The following is a 21,385-nucleotide window of genomic DNA, read 5'->3' on the forward strand; positions in this document are numbered from 1 at the left end:
CTACTTCCACCATCAATAGACCAAGATTTTGGGTTTTTAAAGAAAACCTTAAGTTCAAAATCTAGTAAGAATGGTGAGTTTGAGGTTCATACCTTGCTGGAAAGAGAGAATTGATGGCAGAATTGAAATCAGCTTCGAAAAAGAGTGAGGTTTGAGCCAAAAATCTCTTAAAAAGCTTAAGAATAACACAATCTATTCTATTGTATAGTAAATCACCAACTAGATGGATTTAATTTGTTTCAGAAGTCAAAATTTTGCATCATAAGCAATTTTTTGTTTATATATTAAAAAGTTAAAATTTAATGATCTTATAAAATGTAAACATAAATTTAAATTTTAAAATAATATAATATAATTTACCTATCGAAATGAAAAAACAAATCATGATAAGAGCAACCAAGACACGATTTACCCTCTTAGACATTTTTCTTTGTTTTTATTTTTTTTATTTTAGCTCTTTTTTTTGTCTTAATGGAATGATTCATTATATAATTATCCTAGTAATATATAGAAAGAAATGTTTTTTCTATTTTTTGAAAAATAAAATCACAAGGTTATCCGTTAAAAATGCATATGGAACACTTAAAAAAAGAGAAAAAATAGGAAATATATGACTATGAATTTTTCATATTTTTTTTTCTTTTTAGTAATAATTAGATAATAGTAATCAAAAGTTCTATCAGCCATTTATCTTTGTCTTACTTTTTTTTCTCCGAATTTTGATTTAAATGGCATCAATTATGAATTTTAATCAATAATCTAATTATAATATATGTAGATCATTTTTTTATGAAAAAAAAAATTCATAACATATTCCGTAACAAAAAGAAGTTTCTATAAAAATAAAAATCATAATTTTTTTTATAGACATCATGTAAATTCCCAAGTTTTTTTTTCAAACAAAACCTTTTCAGAGAAAGAAATCCTTACAAAGGCAATATTGGAAGCCAAAGCTTGACATGAGGCGCAGACAATTATCCACCCAATGACTAAATCCCCTCCAACCTCAACTCCAACGACACAGCCAGTCAGAGTCAGCTGCAATATCGATGGAGCTTGGCAAGCTGAGGCTTTGTCGTGTGGTTTGGGTATTATTCTCAAATTCAATGCGGAAGATTGGGTACTCAGTTTCGCAAGCTCCCAGCCACATGTCCACATGGCGGTAGCAGTAGAAGCTTGGGCGATGCGTGAAACCTTAATCATAGCAAATGTGAGAGAGTGTGAAGAAATTCAAATGATCTCGGTCTCTAGGTCCTGTGAATATCCTCAACTATCAGGATACACACACGGAGATCTATGCCTATGTTAATGATATGCATGTTGGCGTTATCTTTCTCTACGAGTTGTTTTTTTTGTTTACGTTTCCTGATTTTTCAATGCCGAGGTGGGCGAAAAAAGCTTTTTGAGCTCTGTTGAACATTGTGATTTGATTTAATGAAGTTTAAAGTTGGAACAAAAAAAAGAAAGAAAAAACCCAAGTGCTTCTTGTTACAACACTAAACCTCTGTCGATTTGCTTTGACATACACTTTTCTTGTTAAAGTTAATTTTTGGATAAGGTAGAGTGAATTATAAGCATTTACCCATAGCTTCCGCTTTTGTGAGGCATTGTTTTGGTGACCATTGCAAAAGTGCATGGCCTTGTTTTAAAAATATAAGGAAATACCAGATGAAAAATATAGAATTAGGTGGGAAGAAAAAGAGCAATATACAGAATCGGACTCTCAATTTTTGGGTATACACATGAAACTTTATTTACTTTACACAAACAAGTGATAGACAGATGATTGTTTATCCCCTAGACCATTCTTGTAAATTCACATATCCTCTTAACTGGAAATTACTCTAGAAACATATACTACTAAAACAAAAACAAAAAAAAACTCAAGAAGACTATTTAAACGAGAGGTAATTACATTAAAAGATACTTTTTGAAACTCATATTACAACATAAGACACTTCTAGCTATTATGTGATTTTTTACTGTTCATTCCAATATTGTCCTTCGTATTCACAATAACAGCGGATGCGAACTCATGGATACCAGATCAAATCCAAATTTTTAAAAAAGTAATTATTTTACCTCATAAAACAGATGAGGTAAAATATAAACTACCACCATCTTCTTGAGACAAATACTACTTCTCTTTCTGGTATTTTGTGTGTTTATCCCAATTGTTATCCCAACAAAATAAAATCAAGGGTTTTGCTCAGCAAAAATGTCCAATAATGTCCAATAGAGAAAGCACCTGCAAAAACACAAGCAAGATTGATCAGAACCAATAGTTAAAAGACTTAACATTAGGGATGTCTTAAAAGAGACAAACCTCAGGGATGCTGAGTTCGAGGCGGAACTTGGGGCCGTCGTAGTGATGGAGAATGGGTCGGAAGGAATCTTCTTGGAGTGGCAAACACACCTGAGCAGAGAAACTGGATTCGCCAGCAAGAGATTCTCGATGTTTGTTCCTCCGAAGCTCGCCGCCTGGTAAATACCGTGAAGCTGGTGGGTGGAGCAGTTGTAGAGGAAGAGAGGAAGACTTGGAGTGATTCTAATCTTCTTCTTATGTTTCGGGTTTTATTGCTTCTTTGTAATTCGGATAATTGGTTGGTCGAATGCAGGAAAGATACTAACAAGACAGGAAGCTTCTCCTTCTCACCCATTCTACACAACAACATGAGCAACAGAACACAAAGTAGTACAACAACAACTAGACAATGATATTTCCTTAAGATGATTTCAGACAAAGTAAAGTAAAGTGTGTGTGTGTGGATGTTGCAGGTAAAAGAACAAACTCTCCTATGAGATTTGCTCTCTTACGTTCAGGATCTCTACTGAAACGTTCAAGCTCCCCAAGCCAGCCAAGAATACTGGTATAGCACTTGTATCAATTTGTATATACATATATATATATATATAAAATATATTCAGCTTCAGTTGTTATCAACATAGTTAGTGAATCTTCTTCTGCTCTGTGTTTTTACTTTTTTTGAGGATGTAAAGACCTTACCAGAGCCACAAAGAGCGATATAAGTGCTGAGAAACTAATAAACCAAACCCATTTGATAATCAAAGTTCCCTATCGAATGTACATTTTAGGTTAATTAAAGGGATATACCGAACCAGCTCACTAACGAAATTTCAGATCAGGGAATCTTACCCGAAGCAAATCTCGTTAGATGGTTAGATGGATATCGTTGACGCGAAGAGAGTTTTTATGGCACTTTCACAAAGCGGAATACTATCGGTAGTATATACCTTCCCTAGGAAAAGCGGTAGAACATCCTGATCTCAAAGGCATTCATCGGGTGTAGGTAAGGGGTTAGCAGTAGAACTATTACTTACCTAATCTCATGTTTCTCCTACTTGGTTTGCAAACCAACTCGAAACGGAAGAGAAGGAGAGTATAAGCTCAGCTAACAACAGAAAAAAGGTTCACTCTTCACCTTTGAAATGTAGCTTGAGCAGCTAATCAGTCAATACCCTATGTTCTTATTTCGCACAATCCAGGAACTTCCATAAATAAGGGAAGAAAAATCTGTAGGAAGCTACCCGAAGATAGGACATTCATTCCTTTAAGGCAACGCCTTTAGCTACTCAACTACTTGAGCTCATTCGAGACCAGCTAAGCATCATTGGCTAACAGGACGCTACCAGAACTACTCAAATCAGATCGTCGGCTTCCTAACTCCTTTCATTTATAATAGGAGAAAAGAAAGGGGAAGGTGAATCATTTTCTCCCCTCTTCTCTTGGTACAGGAGGTGAACCCATTCATTGCTGCTTCCTTGGTTGCTGCACCTGCTTCTGCTTTTGGGTTGGTAACAAAAACTGCTTGGCACGTCTCAGACCAGGGCATCATAAAAATTTAAATTGAAAAAATAATATAATATAATTACCTATTGAAATGAACCGGGAAGGTATATATATGCATAATTTGATTCAAATTCTGATAAAGATTAATGAACAGAAAGTTAAGATTACTTTAATTTCTTCATTTTGAGGAGCTTTTGCAGCCTCTTCTGACAACCGTTTAAAAGACCTTGATTGTATCGCCATCTCCTCAGATAAAATCTTTTGGTGTTCCTTCAGTACTACCATCTGGTCGATCATTTTTCTTCTAGTCTGGGAACATGCAAACAATGCCTAAAATCGTGGATCAGTTGTTCTAAAGGAAGCTAAAAAAAGCAAATTGATGGAAACAGAATGGGCTATCAGCTGTGAGAAAATCTCCATGCACCTCAGGTGTCTCTATCTCATGAGATCTGTCTTCATGAGCTTCTTTATCTTCCTTAGGCTCAAAGAGTTGATCAGCCAATGGTGAGCTTTCTGAAAGTCTTGATTCTGTATGAAAAGTACTGCCTTCCCCTTGAGGAGTTGACGGTGTACTGTTGGACTTGACCGCACTGGACTTGTCGCTGATGCTTGATCCCCCAAATTGTTGTCCTTTTTCTGATAGTAAAACAGTAATGAGAGAAAAAATGGCAAGAGACGCACCTCCAGGAAAAAAAAAAAAAAGAAGACAATCCACTAAGGGGAATGAGGCTGTGTGATATCTCATGCACACCAGGAGCATAATTCTTTTGAAGCACATAGAGGGTCAGATATATGAGGGACAAGACACTGTTCGCAACAGTACTAACTATAGTATGAGGTTATGATGTTGGGGGAAATGCTCTAAATTTAATAAGAACAACCAACGGTAAAAGTGTATCAAAGTCATATAACTTCTACATTCAAATGTGTACCTTATGTTTCATCCAATTCAGCAGTCCATGCTTCCTGGTCTTCTTTTCTTCTCTAAACGCATCATCTATAATCTCATGATTCCCTTCACGAGAAACATAGATTTCAAGGTTCAAGGTGAATCATTTTGCATCATAAGCAATTTTTTGTTTATATATTAAAAATTTTAAAATTTAATGATCTTATAAAATGTAAACATAAAAATTTAAATTGAAAAATAATATAATATAATTTACCTATTGAAATGAAAAAATAAATCAGGATAAGAGCAACCACAACACCATTTACACTCTTGGACATTTTTTTTGTGTTTTTTTTTTTTTTAATATTTTAGCTCTTTTTTGTCTTAATGGAATGATTCATTATATAATTATCCTACTAATATATAGAAAGAAATGTTTTTCGTTTTAAAAAAAAAAATTACAAGATTATCCGTAAAAAAATACATATGAAACACTTTAAAAAATGAGAAAAAATAGAAAATGTTTGACTTTGCATTTTTTATAATTTTTTCCTTTTAGTAATAATTAGATAATAGTAACCAAAAGTTCTATCAGCCATTTATCATTGTCTACTTTTTTTCCTCCGAATTTTTATTTAGATGGCATCACTTATGAATTATAATCAATCATCTAATTATAATATACATGTAGATCATTTTTTGTTAATTAAAAAAAAATTCATAAGATTTTTTTATTAAAACAAAAATCATTAAAAAAATTATAAACATCATGTAAAATCATAAGTTTTTTTTTCAAACAGAACCTTTTCGGAGAATAAAATTCTTACAAAGACAATATCGAAAGCCAGAGTTTGACATGAGGCACAGACAATTGTCCACCCAATGAGTTAATCCTCTCCGATCTCAACTCCAACCACACAGCCAGTCAAAGTCAGCTGCAATATCGATGCAGCTTGGCAAACTGAGTCTTTTTCGTGTGGTCTGGGTATTGTCCTCAAATTCAATACGGAAGATCGGATACTCAGTTTCACAAGCTCCCAATATTGTCCAGTCTGTATATATATTCAGCTTCAGTTGTTATCAACATAGTTAGTGAATCTTCTTATGCTCTGTGTTTTTTTTTTTTTTTTGTGGATGAAAGGCCTTACTGGAGCCACAAAGAGCGATATCAGTGTCGAGAAATAGAGAGATAGTGGAGATAAAGCAATCTTGTTCGAGAAAGGGGAACAAGAGTCTGATGTACAAGGCATTGATGAGTATGAGCAAGTCCATAAACTAATTTAATGCTCATCCTCCTCCTGAGTCTTACTATCTTATAGATGCTCAAGGTTTGCTTGAAAGTGCTGTGTGAATTTGCAATTAGAAGAAACACACACAACTATGTCCAACTGTTAGTTTCTTCACTTCCTTGTACACTCTTTATAGCTTTTGACCTTTAGACTTTAGAGTCGATCAAAAATTTCTTGTATGTACAATTAACTTGTCATCTTCAATGAAACAATTTCTTTTATCCAATTTTTTTTAACCCCTAATTCCACAAAAACCGATTAACAAAAAGATTTGGTACTAATTCAATGCCAAATTTCTCTCTCTTTTTTTTCCTCTTTTTATTTTCTTTTCTTGAAGTGCTTCATACTTTAATCCTCGTATTATATGTCCTAGCTTATCGTCACAACTCGCCCTCCTAAGTCTTAAGTACACGAGTCAATCAAAAAAAAAAAAAAGTCTGAAGTACACGAGCAATAAATATATTTTCTGAATTAATTAGCAAAATAGTTAACGAAGATGTGGGAGGACTCAAGAAAAGTCTGGGCCTAACGTAAAAAAAAGAAGAAAGCCCATTCTCTAGAACGAAGAAGAAAGAAACGAAGTAGGTAACCAACGGCCACGATTACTCCAACACAAGACCTACTCTGATTGGCTGGTGCTATAGATCATCGCGATATAATTGGTCCAAGTCATCCTCGATGACATAAAGTTTTTTTATTATTTCTTCCATAAAAAGCGACTACTTCACCATCACATTCGGGGACTATATATAAAAGCCATTCAACTGAGGAACTGAAACTAAAAAAAAAAAAAAGAAGAAGAAGGAGAAGAGCTCTTGTTCGAAGATCTAAAGAGAAAAGGGAGATCGAATACACTCGATATGGCTCGCTCGTTTGGAGCAAACGGCACCGTTGTGCTGGCGATTATCTTCTTCGGTCAGTGATTTCTCTCCTTTCTCTGCTTTACTCTAATACGTCTCGATCTAATTGTCTTTGTATGAGCATGTTCTTCTCTGAGGTTTGTGTATCTCTTTAGTCTGATCAAATCGGCATAATCAGTCTCTGCATTCATGTTTGATTTTAAACTATCATTTCGTTGTTCCTTGAGATTTTAATGGTTTTGTTTGCTTACAACTTTACCATCTTTTAAGATTAGATCTCGTTTCTCACGGGTAACCATGATCTTAAAGATAATTGTTCGGTAGAGATTCATTCCTGGATAATGTAGTGAGAAAATTAGGTAGTTGGTTTATCAGTAGTCAAATATTTGCTGTACTGAGTTGAGAGATTTGTGTTTCCATTATGTTGACGACTGGGATTCATATATGGTTCAGGATGTCTATTTGCGTTTTCCACTGCTAAAGAAGAGGCCACCAAGTTGGGAACAGTTATAGGGATAGATCTTGGTACAACATACTCTTGTGTTGGTGTTTACAAGAATGGCCATGTTGAAATCATTGCCAATGACCAAGGAAACCGTATTACACCTTCCTGGGTTGGTTTCACCGACTCCGAGAGGCTCATTGGTGAGGCTGCTAAGAACCAGGCGGCTGTTAACCCAGAGAGAACCATCTTCGACGTCAAGAGGCTGATCGGGCGAAAGTAATTCCATTGTTTCTGTTTTTTTTTTTCACAATGCAAATGGACTGTTGCTTTAATTCTTGTTTTGGGTTATGGCAGATTCGAGGACAAAGAAGTCCAAAAGGACAAGAAGCTTGTACCTTACCAGATCGTGAACAAGGACGGCAAGCCATACATTCAAGTCAAGATCAAGGATGGTGAGACCAAGGTTTTCTCTCCTGAGGAGATCAGTGCCATGATTCTGACTAAGATGAAGGAGACAGCTGAAGCTTACCTTGGAAAGAAAATCAAGGACGCTGTTGTCACTGTTCCAGGTTAGCTTGTTGTCAATACCCCTTGTATATATATATATCTGTATATATATATACACAGTTTATTGACTCTTTATCTGGCGTTGATTATGTGCAGCTTACTTCAACGATGCCCAGAGGCAGGCGACCAAGGATGCTGGTGTAATTGCTGGCCTCAATGTTGCTAGAATCATCAACGAACCCACTGCTGCTGCTATTGCCTACGGTCTTGATAAGAAGGGTGGTGAGAAGAACATCCTCGTCTTTGACCTTGGTGGTGGTACCTTTGATGTCAGTGTCTTGACCATTGATAACGGAGTGTTCGAGGTTCTCTCCACAAATGGTGACACTCACTTGGGAGGTAACTTACCCTAAAACCACAGAAATACAAGTTTTTTTTTTGGGGTGTGAAATTCGTATGGATGGATGTTGGTGCTAACCACCTTGTGTCTTTGTGATCATGTGCAGGTGAGGACTTTGACCACAGGATCATGGACTACTTTATCAAGTTGATCAAGAAGAAGCACCAAAAGGACATCAGCAAGGACAACAAGGCTCTAGGTAAGCTCCGCAGGGAATGTGAGAGGGCCAAGAGAGCTCTTAGTAGCCAGCACCAAGTCCGTGTAGAGATCGAGTCCCTCTTCGATGGTGTTGATTTCTCCGAGCCACTGACGAGAGCTCGTTTCGAGGAGCTGAACAACGACTTGTTCAGGAAGACGATGGGACCGGTGAAGAAGGCCATGGATGATGCTGGTCTACAGAAGAGCCAGATCGATGAGATCGTGCTTGTTGGTGGAAGCACTAGGATCCCAAAGGTTCAGCAGCTGTTGAAGGACTTCTTTGAAGGGAAAGAGCCCAACAAGGGTGTGAACCCGGACGAGGCTGTCGCTTATGGTGCTGCCGTCCAGGGTGGTATCTTGAGCGGAGAAGGCGGTGACGAGACGAAAGATATCCTTCTTCTTGACGTTGCGCCACTCACTTTGGGTATCGAGACAGTGGGAGGAGTGATGACAAAGCTGATCCCGAGAAACACGGTTATTCCGACCAAGAAATCTCAGGTTTTCACGACATACCAAGACCAGCAGACAACGGTCTCCATCCAGGTCTTTGAAGGTGAGCGAAGTCTCACCAAGGACTGCAGGCTGCTCGGGAAATTCGACCTCACCGGAATCCCACCGGCACCAAGGTTTGTCTGTCTTTAAAATATTCCTTCCATTTGCGTCTCTTTCCTTAGGAGGTAAGAATTGTGAATCAATATAAGGGACTCATATATTGGTTTTGGTTTTGGCAGAGGAACACCTCAAATCGAGGTCACGTTTGAAGTGGACGCGAATGGTATCCTGAACGTGAAAGCAGAGGACAAGGCGAGTGGTAAATCAGAGAAGATCACAATCACAAACGAGAAGGGTCGACTGAGCCAGGAAGAGATTGAGCGGATGGTGAAGGAGGCAGAGGAGTTTGCAGAGGAAGACAAGAAGGTGAAGGAGAGGATCGACGCCAGGAACAGCCTGGAGACATACGTGTACAACATGAAGAACCAAGTGAGCGACAAGGACAAGCTCGCTGACAAATTGGAGGCGGACGAGAAGGACAAGATTGAAGCTGCCACCAAAGAAGCCTTGGAGTGGCTTGACGAGAACCAAAACTCGGAGAAAGAAGATTATGAGGAGAAGCTCAAGGAAGTAGAGGCAGTGTGTAACCCAATCATCACGGCCGTTTATCAGAGATCTGGTGGTGCACCAGGTGCTGCAGGAGGAGATTCAGCGACCGACGAGGAGGATGAGTCTCACGACGAGCTCTAAAATGTCTAATGCTTTTTTTTTTTTTTCTTATTATTATTATTGACTTGTTAAAACCCACCCCCATTAGAGAGAGACGTTTTGGTCAAGTTTTGAGGATAAAGGGAGACCAAGTCTGTTTTTTTTCTCTTTGTTTTGTATGTTTTTATTTTCTTACTCTTAATGGATAGGAAAGGGGGAGAGATTAAGAAGTAGTGCCCCTTAAGACGTTCTCGTTATGCTCATCTGATCCAATTACTCAATTTAGTGGTAAATCTGTTTATGTTAAGTGGTCAATCACATTTTTCAAAGTTGACAAATTATAAATCACAGTAGGTGTTTATTTACACGCAGCACATAATATAATAGTTCTCACATATAGCACCAGACGAGCATATAGCACAGGTCTCACATATAGCACCAGGCGAGCATATAGCACAGGTCTCACATATATCACCGCATATAGCACATACCTCATATATAGCACAGATCTCCCATATAGCACAGATCTCACATATAGCACTAATTTGAGTAATTGAATCAGATGAGCATAACGAGAACGCCTTAAGGAGTTTAGGGTAAATCTGTTTATGTTAAGTAGTCAATCACATTCTTCTACGTTAACAAATTTTAAATTACCGTCGGTGTTTATCCACACAGAACATAATATAATACAGTAAAAACTCTATAAATTAATAATGTTAGGACTTTGATATTTTATTAATTTATAGAGTTATTAATTTATAGATTTCAAAGAAAGAAATATTTTCTATTTTTTATCAATTTTGAAAGAGATTTTTTTAAAAAATTATAATCTTTAAATAATTATTTCTAATATTAAAGATGATTTCTAAGAAAATTTTAAGTTAAAATAAATAAAAACATCACTGAACTTATATTTTAATAAATTATTTGATTTATATGTTTATATCAAAATTTATTTATGGTAATTATTAATTTATGATATTAATGGGACCATATATTTACATAGAAGCTTTGCTAAAATTATTATCTTATTATCTTATCGAATCGAGTTATATTTTGAACTGGCCCAACTCGAGACCATGAAAAATTATTAATTTATAGCGTTTATTAATTTATCGAGTATTAATTTATAGAGTTTTTACTGTAGATCTCACATATAACATATACGCAAAATACAAAGTGACCAACTTTAGCTCATGATCTTAAAGCTAAAGTAAGCTAAAAGGAAATCAAAGAATGCTACTACTCTTAACACTGCAAGTGTACACACTGTTTCACTATGTCTTTACTTAGACCCGAACTGGTAACCCATAGTTATGGAACACCCTGATTCTACCGTCCCAAGTAGCTGTCACAATCACAAGCCCCCACAGGTGCGGCGTAGAAACGTTGACGTTCTGGCACACACTCCTCAAGAGCCTCAGCTTGGATCTGCTGCTGGCTATAGCTGAAATCGCTGCTGCACCTGCACCTGGTACTACTCCAAGTTTCTCTTCCGGCCACGTTGTTGCTCCTTTCATTGGAGAGAAACAGTCCATCGGCAACGGGAAATGAGCAAACTTTTTCTCTAAATCAGCAATGAAACTGTCCTCTTCTTTCCCCTGGCCTAGCCAAGGTATGGCAACAGACACATTGTCTGAGAGAAATCCCTCGTAAGACCTGATCGTTTTTGGTTTCGGAGAAGAAGCAGCCTTTTTGTTGGGTTGAGAGTAGTCCCAAACATGAATCCCTGAGTCCTCTATTGTTGACACAATGTGTTTCCCATCCGATGTGAACAAAGCAGAGGTTGGGCTCAGTGTTGTCCTAAGACTTGAAGCTGCAAAACATCCACCAAAAAAATAACCAAAGAAAAAAAATATATATCAGAACAAACTCACAAAAGCATTCAAAGGAAGAGAAGCAACTTGATTGTAGAAACCTTTCTTAAGCTTGCAGATTGTATCGACTCCGCAGATGATTCGGATTTGAGAATCAGCACAAGTGACCATTACTTTGTCGGAGTCACCAGGAAAAAACTGAAAACCAGTGATCCTTTTGCTAGGGACCTTCTTCTTACCCCCATGGAAACTGATCTCTCTATCCAGTTGCAGCAGGTTATCTGAGGAGAGAGAGAGAGAGAGAGGTTCAAAAGATGTCAAAAACATACAAAGATGGGTTCCAAGCGTTTTACACATTTTTTCAAGTAAAAACATATATACCAATAGTATGGTAAAAGCGACATTCTCCAGTCATAGAACCTACGACTGCACCCTTGGCATCAGGGCGATAGCACAAAGCGGTGACAATCTCTCTTATATCTGTATAGTCAACAACCCTGAAACGGGAAACATCCCATATACGGACTATGCCATCGACGGACCCGCTTATAAAGTAATTGTCATCCACAGGATTGAATGCCACACAGGTCACTGCAAAAGGAGGAGGAGAAAGAGACAAGCTAAGGTGCCTATATAAGAAGACATACCGATCGAAAGCAAAGCAGCACTGGCAGATAAAGAAAGAAACTCACCAAAGCTCTTATGAGAGAAAACTCTGATACATTCATCATCAGAGGAACCAACTCTCCATAATCGAACAGTCTCATCCACAGAAGATGACAGTAGAAACTACAGGCAGCACATGCAACACCACAAAATTGTTAATTATAGTACCATAGATTGCCTCTAAAATAAACCACAAGAAGGCTCTGAAAAATTGAACTTACCCCTTTCTCCGACCAAGAAAGATCCAAGATTTCACCTAAATGTCCACGGAACTCATGGTGAGGGGTTTCAGATACAGTAAAGACCTTTGAAGGCAACACAGCGCAAGTCGATTCTGACTTCTTCCTCAACAATCTTCTACTCTTTTCGATTTTCTCATCCTCAATGTTTAACGGCTCAATCTGTGACTTGTCATTCATTCCAAAGTAAACACAGTTAGAGCTTGAATCAAACTCAGCCACTTCGAACTTATTGTCTCTCCTCTCTTCTTCCGTTATGTTCCACACTCGCACGACACAGTCTTCACCAGCGCTGGCTAAGTACTTGCCGTCATGAGAAAACTTCATCACTACAATGGATCCATCGTGCGCCGAGAACTCTTGTCCGATGCACAGAGACGAGAGCTCCTTGAACTGCTTTTTAAAAGACTGAACTCGAGTTAGTTGCCTCCGTGTGGATGATCCCAAAGACTCACCACCATCGATGGACTCTTCATTCTTGTCAAGAACGTGTGTTAGAACACCTAGCTTCTTCAACCACCCTTTAGCAGCTCCTCCCTTCTTAGGCGAATCCTCATAACGACTCAACGGAGAGCCACCGGACCTGCTCGAACCAGACTCGCTCAATCCCTCGGCGATGCTGCTGCTATTACTGGAACAATCTCTCGTTAACAGAATCTGATCATCAATTCTCTTGGCGCGCTCCAGAAAGGCTCCTCTGAAACTGAATGCCTCAGCCAGAGAAGAAGAAGTTGAAACAGAGGATCGATCAGAGGATGTAGATTCATTCCTCAACAAAAGCTTCTTCTCCTCCTCGTCAGAGTTTAAAACGGGAATAATATGGTCGGGACAAGAATCTCCAAGAAGAAGGTCGACGACATCAACGTCTCTCTTTTTAAAACTAAAACCCATAGATTGGAAGAACTTGTGTCGGCGGTTAGTAACACTCTCTGGATTCATGGTCCAAAGGTCTAAATCGCCAGTTGCTTGAACAAATTCATCGGCGACTTCCGAGTTGCAATCGGAAACAGATGAAACCTCTTCGCGAGCATCGGAGAACCGATCCTCATCTTCCTCGTTCCCTCCGCTACCCATCACCACCACCACACTTCTATACATATAAAAGAGAGTCAAAATCCAAAAAAAAAAAAAAAATTGTGAAAATCTGTATCAAAAACAGAGACTTTGCCCTATAGAAATATGTCAGTAGTTCAACAGAAATCTCCGACCCACTAAAAAGAGAAGAATTTGAAGGAATGTACTTACATCTGCTGCACAATATCCAAACCCGTTGAATCAAAATTTGTTCTTTCTAAAAATATGAAAAGGAAATGAGTTTAAAAACTGGTGTGCCCAAAATGTTGCATCGATTCAAGTCACGCCCTTTCTTCTTCGTCTTTACATCTCCTCGCGAGGGAAGGAAAAAAAGAAATTTTTTAAGTGAAGCAAACCAAATGATCTTCCTCTCGCGAGAATTTCGGTAATTTTTGTTCGAAAGAAAGACAGAAAGAAAGGGTACGAATATTAACGAACAATGATCCTTTCCCTTTGTTTTTTTCTTCTCTCATTTTTTTTATTTTTTAAAAAAATTATTTATGGAAATTGTCAACTTATATAAATCACACGCACTTACATTGTCTGCACCTACTCAACTTGTCTTTTCTAATTCTTATTACTTTCATTTCAATAATAATAACCATATGATGATTTTTTATATACTATTACTCTTCTTCTCTAGACTTTTCAACTGAGATAAATACAAATTATACATCTTGAACTTTTTTTGTGAAAATGTTTCTTCTTGTTCCTTTTGTTGTTGCTTGGTCTCATTTTGATTTTGTCATCGTTTGTTTTATCATTTTCCATTTGCCTATTGGTAAATGAACAAATTATAGTTATCGTGACGAGTCGTGACGTGAGCGATATTAATGTGACCCACCTACTTAAATAAATCCTCTATCATTTTGCTTTGGTTTGATGCGTCATATAAATCCTATTTAATTAATTCATTGAGTGACACACTAACAATATATAACACAAATTACAATATTCAGGTCGTGGGATCACGATTTTGTCAAATTGCCCTTTTGTGCTCAAGTCACACCTCACGTGTGCTAAAATGTCCTTGGTAACGAATAATCAACAATAACGAATTCATTGGATATGAATAACTAACTCTAAAGATGATATGTATGATTGAAAGTATTTGTTTTCTTCTAACATTATTATGTATACAAAGACCATAATTTTTTTATCTTCTATCTTGTAAGGTGGGAGATGTGAAGTTGGTATGATAAATGGAGTGATCTTGGTCTTCTAATTGATTTCGTCGGCTCAAATGCTCCTAGAGTCGTGGGGATTCCTTCAATCTACGGGTTGTCAAGCTTTTATGATGAACGATTGGCAAACTACTTCAAGGAATCATCTGTTTGTGATGTGTGAGTTCTCTACTCACATGTGCCAACTGGTCTTGGTGCGACTTGGGTTTCCCATTCTCAGATTCCAAAACTGGCAGGATTTGATTGATTGGCTTCACTTGTAAGACCCACAAATTAATGGTCATAGGATATATATGTATTAGGTTTTTCCCAACATGGTGATTTTTTAGTCTTTTGTTGATAGGTTAACTTATAAAAACAAGAATGTCGAATTTCAATACATATACCTATCATCAAATATCAACCTACCACTTCTAAAACCAAGATTTCACAAATTGTGTCATTAGTCATTACTCTATATATTGTTTGATCCACAAAAAAAAAAATAAAGTCATTACTATATTAATTGTTTGGTGAAACTGGAACGAGTCAAATAATACCGCAAATATGTTGAATTAGTCAACGAAATTTTAGTTAACAACCAGCAAACCTTATATGTATTGTAAAAGAAAGATCCACCCCCCTAAACCAAACAATCTGCATGCTGGAGGATGTGAACCGACTCAAAGACTTATACACCTTCATTTAATCTTCAAGCAAGTTTGGAATCAATTACCCTTCAAACTGAAACCCTTGTCTTCAAACCTGCGGATGATTTCAGGGATCTGAAACACCAACAATATGTATTCATCCTTGCATCACACTCAACCTTTATAAAATAGAAAAAGAAGAGGAAGAAAGTAAGGGAAACGTACTAGTCGCCTCTGGACACCGTCGGGCTTGATCATGATGAAAGTTTTCTCCATTATCGATGCAACCCTGCTAAACCTTTTTGGCAAGAATGAAGAAGCACATTCACCCTCCCACTTATACGAGTTGTCAGTAGATTCACTTTGCTTTTCTGGTCTGGCTTCGGTTTATTAGCTTGGTTCACGTTTTCACACAAGTTTTGGGTTTTTGAATATTGGAAAGGAAAAAACATAGATCAAAATTACAACATAATTAAGGAGTATATGTATTATTAGTTAACGTGAATCTTGATTGTGATGAATTGCATATGGTTTGGGACTTTGGGAAGCCAACAAAGGAGATGGAGAGGAGAAGAAAGGGTTCAGAGGAAGCGTTGAACAAGTACTGTCCAAGATGCAACTTCATCTCAGTGTTGTTTCATCAGTGAGAGAAGTGGAGGATATCATCACTTTGTAACCAACATAAGAATGTACATACAATATAAGATTAAGCTCAAAGCATTATTTTAGTTTTTGGCGGTTACATTGGACGAATGGATACAAAAACGATATGCACTAGCTACAAAACCAGTCATAAATTTCTCTGGGGGCTCATATCTCAAGAATTAATTCTCTGGATTTCACATCTTAACAATGAATAATCATATAATTCTTAATATAATGAATGATCTAAAAAACCAAAAGAAGTGTTGTATACATAGAACCAGCATGCCCAAACTATTCATTCAAATCCTAGATTGCTAGCTCTTTTTACCCAGCAGCTTTTTGGGATATATAATACAAATAAAAAGAAAGTTAAGATACCACAAAAGAGAAAGGGATGGGACTGGGAGGACCCATATAACGCATTTCCTCAGCGGTTGGCATTGGTGATTGGATTCCAGATTCCAAAATACTAAAAAAATCGAATGCATTTTTTATACACATACCTAGCCTAGCCTGGTATTGTTTTTTTTTTTTGTCTTTGCTAAAGGGTTTCATTGGTCTGCATTGATTCCAAAGATGCGGACCTTGTGCATGTGAGGGAATTTGGCGACAACCATTACAAAAACGGCCAGTGTGTTGAGGAAGAGCATCGGGTGCTGATAGTCTGTTGTGTGAGATGCTATCAAGTACCTGCATTCCCAAACAAAAGTCTGATCAGATTTCTTTCTTGCACACACAGAGAGAGAGAGAGAGAGAGAGAGAGAGAGAGAGAGAGAGATGCAGCAATATCAAAAGCCAAGACCTTAATTATGTCGTGTATTAATTAATAATACAGAAACCCCAATGATCTAAGAATAATAAAATCTATGGTTCTTGCCCACTACCTACCTAATAACAAAGTGGATACAATCATAATAGGTGAACTTAGATCCAACCCTAATCAGTGAACAGAACATTATATGAAGCACAAGTTAAGAGTCAGAAAAAACCGAAACGAGGAGAATGATAGTTACAAATCATATGAAAGCATTTCTAAAATAATCAGAAGTAAACAAATTAAGGAAATTGCCATTGATTTCCAACAACAACAAAACCTCTCTAATGAAGCTAATGCAGATTCGTTCACTTACAAGACAACGGGAACAAGGGTGAGAAACTTGCGATTGCGAGTGAGCTGCTTGCCGTTGTCAATCTGCTCCCACCAAGTCAGCCGGTTGTAGATTCCCTGATCATCCCCAAACGGCGTTCCCTTCTTCCAGTGGAAGGAATGATACGTGACCTAGAAGATGAAGAAGACGATCGGATTCGGATTCGCGGATTCGGATTCAAAATCGGAATTAACAAGAGAGAGAGAGAGAGACAGATCGGGTCCAGAGAGATTGAAAAGAAAAAACGTACGGTGAAATGGGCGAGGTGGACGACGGTCCAGGCGATGCCAGGGGAGCAGTGGAAGACGGAGAGGACGAGGAGCCATGAGAAGAAGAGGATGAGGATGTAAGTCGTCCACACTCCTGGATACGTGAACCACTCCGTGTTCCGATTCACATCCGTCGTCGGAACCGCTCGTACGTACATCCTTTTTCTCGCCGGAGATCGTCTGAACAAAAGGATGGATCCCTTTCTTTTCTCTCTCGTTCGTTTTAACAACCTTTGGGCTCTTTCTGGGCTTTTTTTCTTAAGATAAACACTCTTTATCCTCAATTTAGGTTTAATTTCTTTTTTTTTGTTTTAATTAAATAGTAGGGTCGGTGGGTGGGTGGGTGGCTCACCGATCCGAGCCTTAATGGCTAATAATAATCATTTACAGTTGACTTGTCACCGATTCGGTCAATCAACCACAGCTCATGTTTTATGGGGCTTCTTTGCGGTCTAGATATGTAAGGCCCTTTCAAGTATCCAGGTTTAGTAGGATTAGAATTAGAGAGGCAAAACAGCCGAGTTAAATTTTTATCTCATCTTAAAATATCTAGAAATCCCTTAGCCTACTGGTTAATAAGTTCATTAATACTTCTACATGAGATTTGAGTTTTGAGTCTTGAAAAGTACGATTTATTATTAATTAATAATTTATAGATTAATGGAGACAAGCTTACAAGATTTATCTATTGTTTTAAAAAAATATATATATATCGAGAACTACAAAGCCATATGCACAACAATCCATAAGTCCATAATATCCATCTTCTGTCTACCTTCTATACTTAGTAGCTTCTTTTCAACAGTTTTGTGATTTATTTGTTAGATTCCAATAATATAAGTCGAATGACACTACTTTTATGTTTGTCAAATACCAACCAACCAAAAAAAAAAAAAAACAAAGCTTTTACATCATCAAATGTAATATCCAAACAAAAAAAGTTTCATCATCATCACACCAATCAAAGAAATTAAGAACCAAAAGCAGGGCGTCTTTGAATCAGGAGGTGATTATACCTTTTTGCTTTTTCAAAACCCATTTTCTCTTTGCGTTCTCTACAGCATCTTCTTTCAGTTTCAGAAGATCTTGGAAGGACTGGTTAAACTGTGACTCGATCAGGTTCAGCTCTGTCTTGAGATCTTCTGGATAATCGTTGTCTGAAATGGAAAGAGAGTAAAGGGTTGTCATCATTGAGCAAGAATCCAGAAACGAGCTCATTGAATCTGCCTCCTGACCAGCTTCTATGGCAGCACTTCCGTTTGAGGAGAAAGGTAAGTAATAGTCTGCTGATATGCCTGACTTCATTGATTCTCCTGCAGCTTCCTCATCTTTCGAGTTCACCGTTTCCTGATTTGCTGCTTCATCATCCTCTTGGGAGGCTAGACGTGGAGAGTTTTGATTTGGATGCGATGAGTTGCGGTCAGTGTTAAGCTGCATTATCAAGTCATCGATCATATCAGCTATCACAATAACCTCTTGGCTTGTTAGATGCAGTTCTTCAACCATTTCCTCAGCGATTGCTGTCGCTGTGTCTGAACTCAGGTAGAATGCAAAGTGTACGATTCTTCCTCTACCTGTACTTAGGACATTTTAATCGACTCAGACAGTGAGAGGAATGAATTGGATTGAAATAAATTTGTTCTTGAAAAAAAACGAACCAGATGAATCAGCGATGCGCAGAAGCATTGACGCTGTGATGTCATCGTTCCTCTCTCCTCTCAGCCTGAACTCTTTATCCTCTGCAAACCGCTGAAGTTCTATGGCTTGGGACCACGGGTATTCTTCGTTGCTTTTCCGGGAGGAGCAGATGGAGACACTTTTAATCTCGTTATGATGATCCACATCCATGGGAAGATGTTCAAGCTGTGGAGGCTTAGATGTGGTGCTTGATGAAGCAAGAAGAGCAGAGTCCTTGTTTCCATCTCTTGCAAGGAACGGGTCCATCGAGAGCTCGAGAGCATTTGGTCTCGAAGAGGCAGGAAGAAGACATTTCTCTATGAACTGCCTAACTTGAGGATCATCAACTCTGCTGAGAGATTGGGGCCTTATACCCTGCAAACGCAATAGTTTCAAAGAGGAGCCCAGTGCTTCAAAAACAATTTCGTTGCAAATCAAGATGGTGGAAGACTTACCGAGGTGACCTTCTTATAAATTTGAGCCTGGTTTCTGCACTCGTTGTATGGATATTCACAGGTTACCATCTCCAACATACACATGCCAAAAGAATAAATGTCCACAAGCTCGTTGTATTCCTCTTCATACAGCTCAGGGGCCATGAATTCAGGAGTACCTGAATAGCGAATACACATATTATGTTCAGTTTACAGTAGATATGCCATGGCCCAGGAGTGAAGGTGTTACCTATCACACTTCGAGCAGTGGGTTGTTGCAGTACAGTTGCGAGCCCGAGATCTCCGATTTTGACCTCCCCAGTATTTCCATTGACAAATATATTGTCACACTTAAGATCCCGGTGAATTACAGGAGGGTTATGAGAATGCAAATAGTTCAAGCCTTTAAGAATCTGCCTTGCCCAGTTCTTGATGGCCTTGGGATCAACCTTCCTATGCTTCTTACGATACCTTGGCATCCAAAGAAAAAGAGTCAGCCAGTGAGATGAAAAACAGAAATATAACGAAACAGAAGAAAAACCCGGAGGAGAATTGATACTTACAGCCTCAGACTACCAGAGGTGAAAAGCTCGGTGATCATGTTGATAGTCTTGTTCTTTTCGTCGACCCAAGAGTTAAAGAGTTTGATGATGTTTTCATGTTTAAGCGCTTTGAGGAGATGAACTTCAGAATACAGCCTTTCGAGCTGACCAGGCATCTGCATTACATCTTCAATGCAGACTAGGTTCCAAGCAACTTCAATCCCATCTACTTCGTCAAACGCCTTATATCTGATTTAATAGGAAAACAATCAGGAACAATTTGCCTTTTGAAACAACAAAAGCAGGAAAAGCATAAGGGTGTGTAGAAACCATACACAGTCTTGAAAGCTCCTCTCCCCAGGACATCATCATACTGAAGGATGAAAACAAACAGATCGGTCACTATGTTGTTTCCCACCATTATAATGAAAACACACTATACTAGTAAAACTGGCAATGCAGATTGTGATCTTAAGCTGGATTGTTCCAGAAAATTGAGAAACATAAGCCAGATAGCCAGAGCTAATTCAAACCAAGATCAAAATGCTCAAAAGTTCTAACCATTTGCTTCACAATTCAACGATAGAAAACCTAAACCAAACGAGACTCTAATGTCTTGTATCATAGGATCAAAATAACAGCTCGCTTGGTGGAACAAGAGCTAATTCAATCAAAATGCTAAAAAAATTATAATCATTTGCTTCACAAATCAACGATATAAACCCTAAACCAAACGAGAATCTAATGTCTATACCCACCAATTTACACATGAGTAAAATCATATATCCGAAGGAAGTGGATTTGCATGCATAATTTGGAGATGGAGAATCAGAAAAAGGAAAAACACGGTGGCGTACCCTGATGTACCGGCCAGTAGGATCTTTCTCGGCGAAGTCAGCTTCTTCCATCCCCGAAATCTGACCTAAATACGCAGAACCAGAAGCCATATGCACAACAAACCAAAGAGAGAAACGAGAAGAAGAAAACGCAGGAAACGGAAACAAGAGTTTTTTTATACTGAAATTAATCGAGGGAGAAAATTAAAAGAAAGGCGAGATGATTATATAAAAAAAAAAGGAGGAGGAGGAGGGCTGTTATAAGGAGAAGAAATCGACGGGAGATTTGAAAAGACGAGGATCGGAGAAGGCTTCACGAGCGAAGCAGTAAGAGTCGATAGACGATCGAAACCGAGATCGGAAACGGAGTTTGGCGGCGAAGGGAATCCCCATCTCCGATGATCCGATTTCCCGATCTCCCCCGTGATTCCGTCCCGTCTCTTTTATGCCAACACCTTCCATTGATCCACCATGATTTTTTTGAAGAAACCCAGAAAAATATGAGAGAGAGAGAAATCGGATGATTGAGAGAGAATTTGATCAATGAAGAAGGAGAGGGGATTTGGGGGAATAAAATGGGTTCGCGGCCAAATCGGAAAGTCAAATGATCTGTCTTTATC

General features: G+C 38.1%; 5 protein-coding genes across 7 annotated transcripts; 2 read left to right on the forward strand and 3 right to left on the reverse strand.

Annotated features, from left to right (window-relative positions):
- The first annotated feature begins 2,287 nt into the window (after positions 1-2,287).
- On the forward strand, positions 2,288-3,046 carry LOC18022794 (protein ABIL4). 2 transcript variants are annotated; one of them, XM_024158991.1, is made up of 4 exons: positions 2,288-2,484; positions 2,619-2,692; positions 2,779-2,870; positions 2,992-3,046. In XM_024158991.1, exons 1-4 carry the CDS (start codon positions 2,372-2,374, stop codon positions 3,028-3,030), a joined length of 318 nt encoding a protein of 105 aa, XP_024014759.1. In that variant the 5' UTR covers positions 2,288-2,371; the 3' UTR covers positions 3,031-3,046. The 2 variants fall into 2 exon arrangements, 1 of the variants encoding a protein (XP_024014759.1); XR_002900534.1 differs by lacking the exon at positions 2,992-3,046 and having other exon boundaries at positions 2,288-2,502; positions 2,779-2,865.
- A 3,703-nt stretch (positions 3,047-6,749) lies between these two features.
- On the forward strand, positions 6,750-9,909 carry LOC18022795 (mediator of RNA polymerase II transcription subunit 37f). Its single transcript, XM_006405223.2, has 6 exons — positions 6,750-6,907; positions 7,306-7,573; positions 7,652-7,866; positions 7,961-8,203; positions 8,311-9,028; positions 9,134-9,909. Exons 1-6 carry the CDS (start codon positions 6,853-6,855, stop codon positions 9,642-9,644), a joined length of 2,010 nt encoding a protein of 669 aa, XP_006405286.1. The 5' UTR covers positions 6,750-6,852; the 3' UTR covers positions 9,645-9,909.
- An 840-nt stretch (positions 9,910-10,749) lies between these two features.
- LOC112088597 (WD repeat-containing protein 44) lies at positions 10,750-13,840 on the reverse strand. The gene is made up of 6 exons (XM_024159041.1): positions 13,573-13,840; positions 12,310-13,417; positions 12,115-12,211; positions 11,804-12,013; positions 11,524-11,703; positions 10,750-11,421 (listed from the first exon to the last, which is right to left on the reverse strand). Exons 2-6 carry the CDS (start codon positions 13,399-13,401, stop codon positions 10,895-10,897), a joined length of 2,106 nt encoding a protein of 701 aa, XP_024014809.1. The 5' UTR covers positions 13,402-13,417; positions 13,573-13,840; the 3' UTR covers positions 10,750-10,894.
- Positions 13,841-16,029: 2,189 nt separating this feature from the next.
- LOC18022796 (ORM1-like protein 3) lies at positions 16,030-17,530 on the reverse strand. Its single transcript, XM_006405224.2, has 3 exons — positions 17,258-17,530; positions 16,990-17,138; positions 16,030-16,549 (listed from the first exon to the last, which is right to left on the reverse strand). The coding sequence occupies exons 1-3, from the start codon at positions 17,432-17,434 to the stop codon at positions 16,411-16,413; spliced, it is 465 nt and encodes a 154-aa protein (XP_006405287.1). The 5' UTR covers positions 17,435-17,530; the 3' UTR covers positions 16,030-16,410.
- Positions 17,531-18,068: 538 nt separating this feature from the next.
- On the reverse strand, positions 18,069-21,348 carry LOC18022797 (serine/threonine-protein kinase WNK8). 2 transcript variants are annotated; one of them, XM_024158801.1, is made up of 7 exons: positions 20,787-20,884; positions 20,260-20,302; positions 19,951-20,178; positions 19,638-19,858; positions 19,409-19,566; positions 18,935-19,328; positions 18,069-18,850 (listed from the first exon to the last, which is right to left on the reverse strand). In XM_024158801.1, exons 3-7 carry the CDS (start codon positions 20,109-20,111, stop codon positions 18,276-18,278), a joined length of 1,509 nt encoding a protein of 502 aa, XP_024014569.1. In that variant the 5' UTR covers positions 20,112-20,178; positions 20,260-20,302; positions 20,787-20,884; the 3' UTR covers positions 18,069-18,275. The 2 variants fall into 2 exon arrangements, with proteins under 2 accessions (XP_024014569.1, XP_006405288.1); XM_006405225.2 differs by having other exon boundaries at positions 18,276-18,850; positions 20,265-20,302; positions 20,787-21,348.
- Positions 21,349-21,385: the final 37 nt, after the last annotated feature.

Source organism: Eutrema salsugineum, unplaced genomic scaffold (assembly GCF_000478725.1).
Source record: "Eutrema salsugineum unplaced genomic scaffold, Eutsalg1_0 scaffold_14, whole genome shotgun sequence".
In the NCBI taxonomy this organism is placed as follows: Eukaryota; Viridiplantae; Streptophyta; class Magnoliopsida; order Brassicales; family Brassicaceae; genus Eutrema; species Eutrema salsugineum.

Excerpts from the sequence above, each read along its gene's own strand:
- LOC112088597 (XM_024159041.1), bottom strand. The coding sequence starts at position 13,401 with ATGGGTAGCGGAGGGAACGAGGAAGATGAGGATCGGTTCTCCGATGCT. Across the intron at positions 12,212-12,309 it reads TTTCTTGGTCGGAGAAAGGG|TTTCTACTGTCATCTTCTGT; the intron begins GTAAGTTCAATT and ends TGCTGCCTGTAG. Across the intron at positions 11,704-11,803 it reads TCGCTTTTACCATACTATTG|ATAACCTGCTGCAACTGGAT; the intron begins GTATATATGTTT and ends CTCTCTCCTCAG.
- LOC18022796 (XM_006405224.2), bottom strand. The coding sequence starts at position 17,434 with ATGTACGTACGAGCGGTTCCGACGACGGATGTGAATCGGAACACGGAG. Across the intron at positions 17,139-17,257 it reads TCCACCTCGCCCATTTCACC|GTCACGTATCATTCCTTCCA; the intron begins GTACGTTTTTTC and ends TTCATCTTCTAG. Across the intron at positions 16,550-16,989 it reads ACCCTTGTTCCCGTTGTCTT|GTACTTGATAGCATCTCACA; the intron begins GTAAGTGAACGA and ends TTGGGAATGCAG.
- LOC18022794 (XM_024158991.1), top strand. The coding sequence starts at position 2,372 with ATGGAGAATGGGTCGGAAGGAATCTTCTTGGAGTGGCAAACACACCTG. Across the intron at positions 2,693-2,778 it reads CATGAGCAACAGAACACAAA|GTAAAAGAACAAACTCTCCT; the intron begins GTAGTACAACAA and ends TGGATGTTGCAG. Across the intron at positions 2,871-2,991 it reads CAAGCCAGCCAAGAATACTG|GATGTAAAGACCTTACCAGA; the intron begins GTATAGCACTTG and ends ACTTTTTTTGAG.
- LOC18022795 (XM_006405223.2), top strand. The coding sequence starts at position 6,853 with ATGGCTCGCTCGTTTGGAGCAAACGGCACCGTTGTGCTGGCGATTATC. Across the intron at positions 6,908-7,305 it reads GCTGGCGATTATCTTCTTCG|GATGTCTATTTGCGTTTTCC; the intron begins GTCAGTGATTTC and ends TATATGGTTCAG. Across the intron at positions 7,574-7,651 it reads AAGAGGCTGATCGGGCGAAA|ATTCGAGGACAAAGAAGTCC; the intron begins GTAATTCCATTG and ends GGGTTATGGCAG.
- LOC18022797 (XM_006405225.2), bottom strand. The coding sequence starts at position 20,876 with ATGGCTTCTGGTTCTGCGTATTTAGGTCAGATTTCGGGGATGGAAGAA. Across the intron at positions 20,303-20,786 it reads CTACTGGCCGGTACATCAGG|TATGATGATGTCCTGGGGAG; the intron begins GTACGCCACCGT and ends TTCATCCTTCAG. Across the intron at positions 18,851-18,934 it reads GCGCATCGCTGATTCATCTG|GTAGAGGAAGAATCGTACAC; the intron begins GTTCGTTTTTTT and ends TCCTAAGTACAG.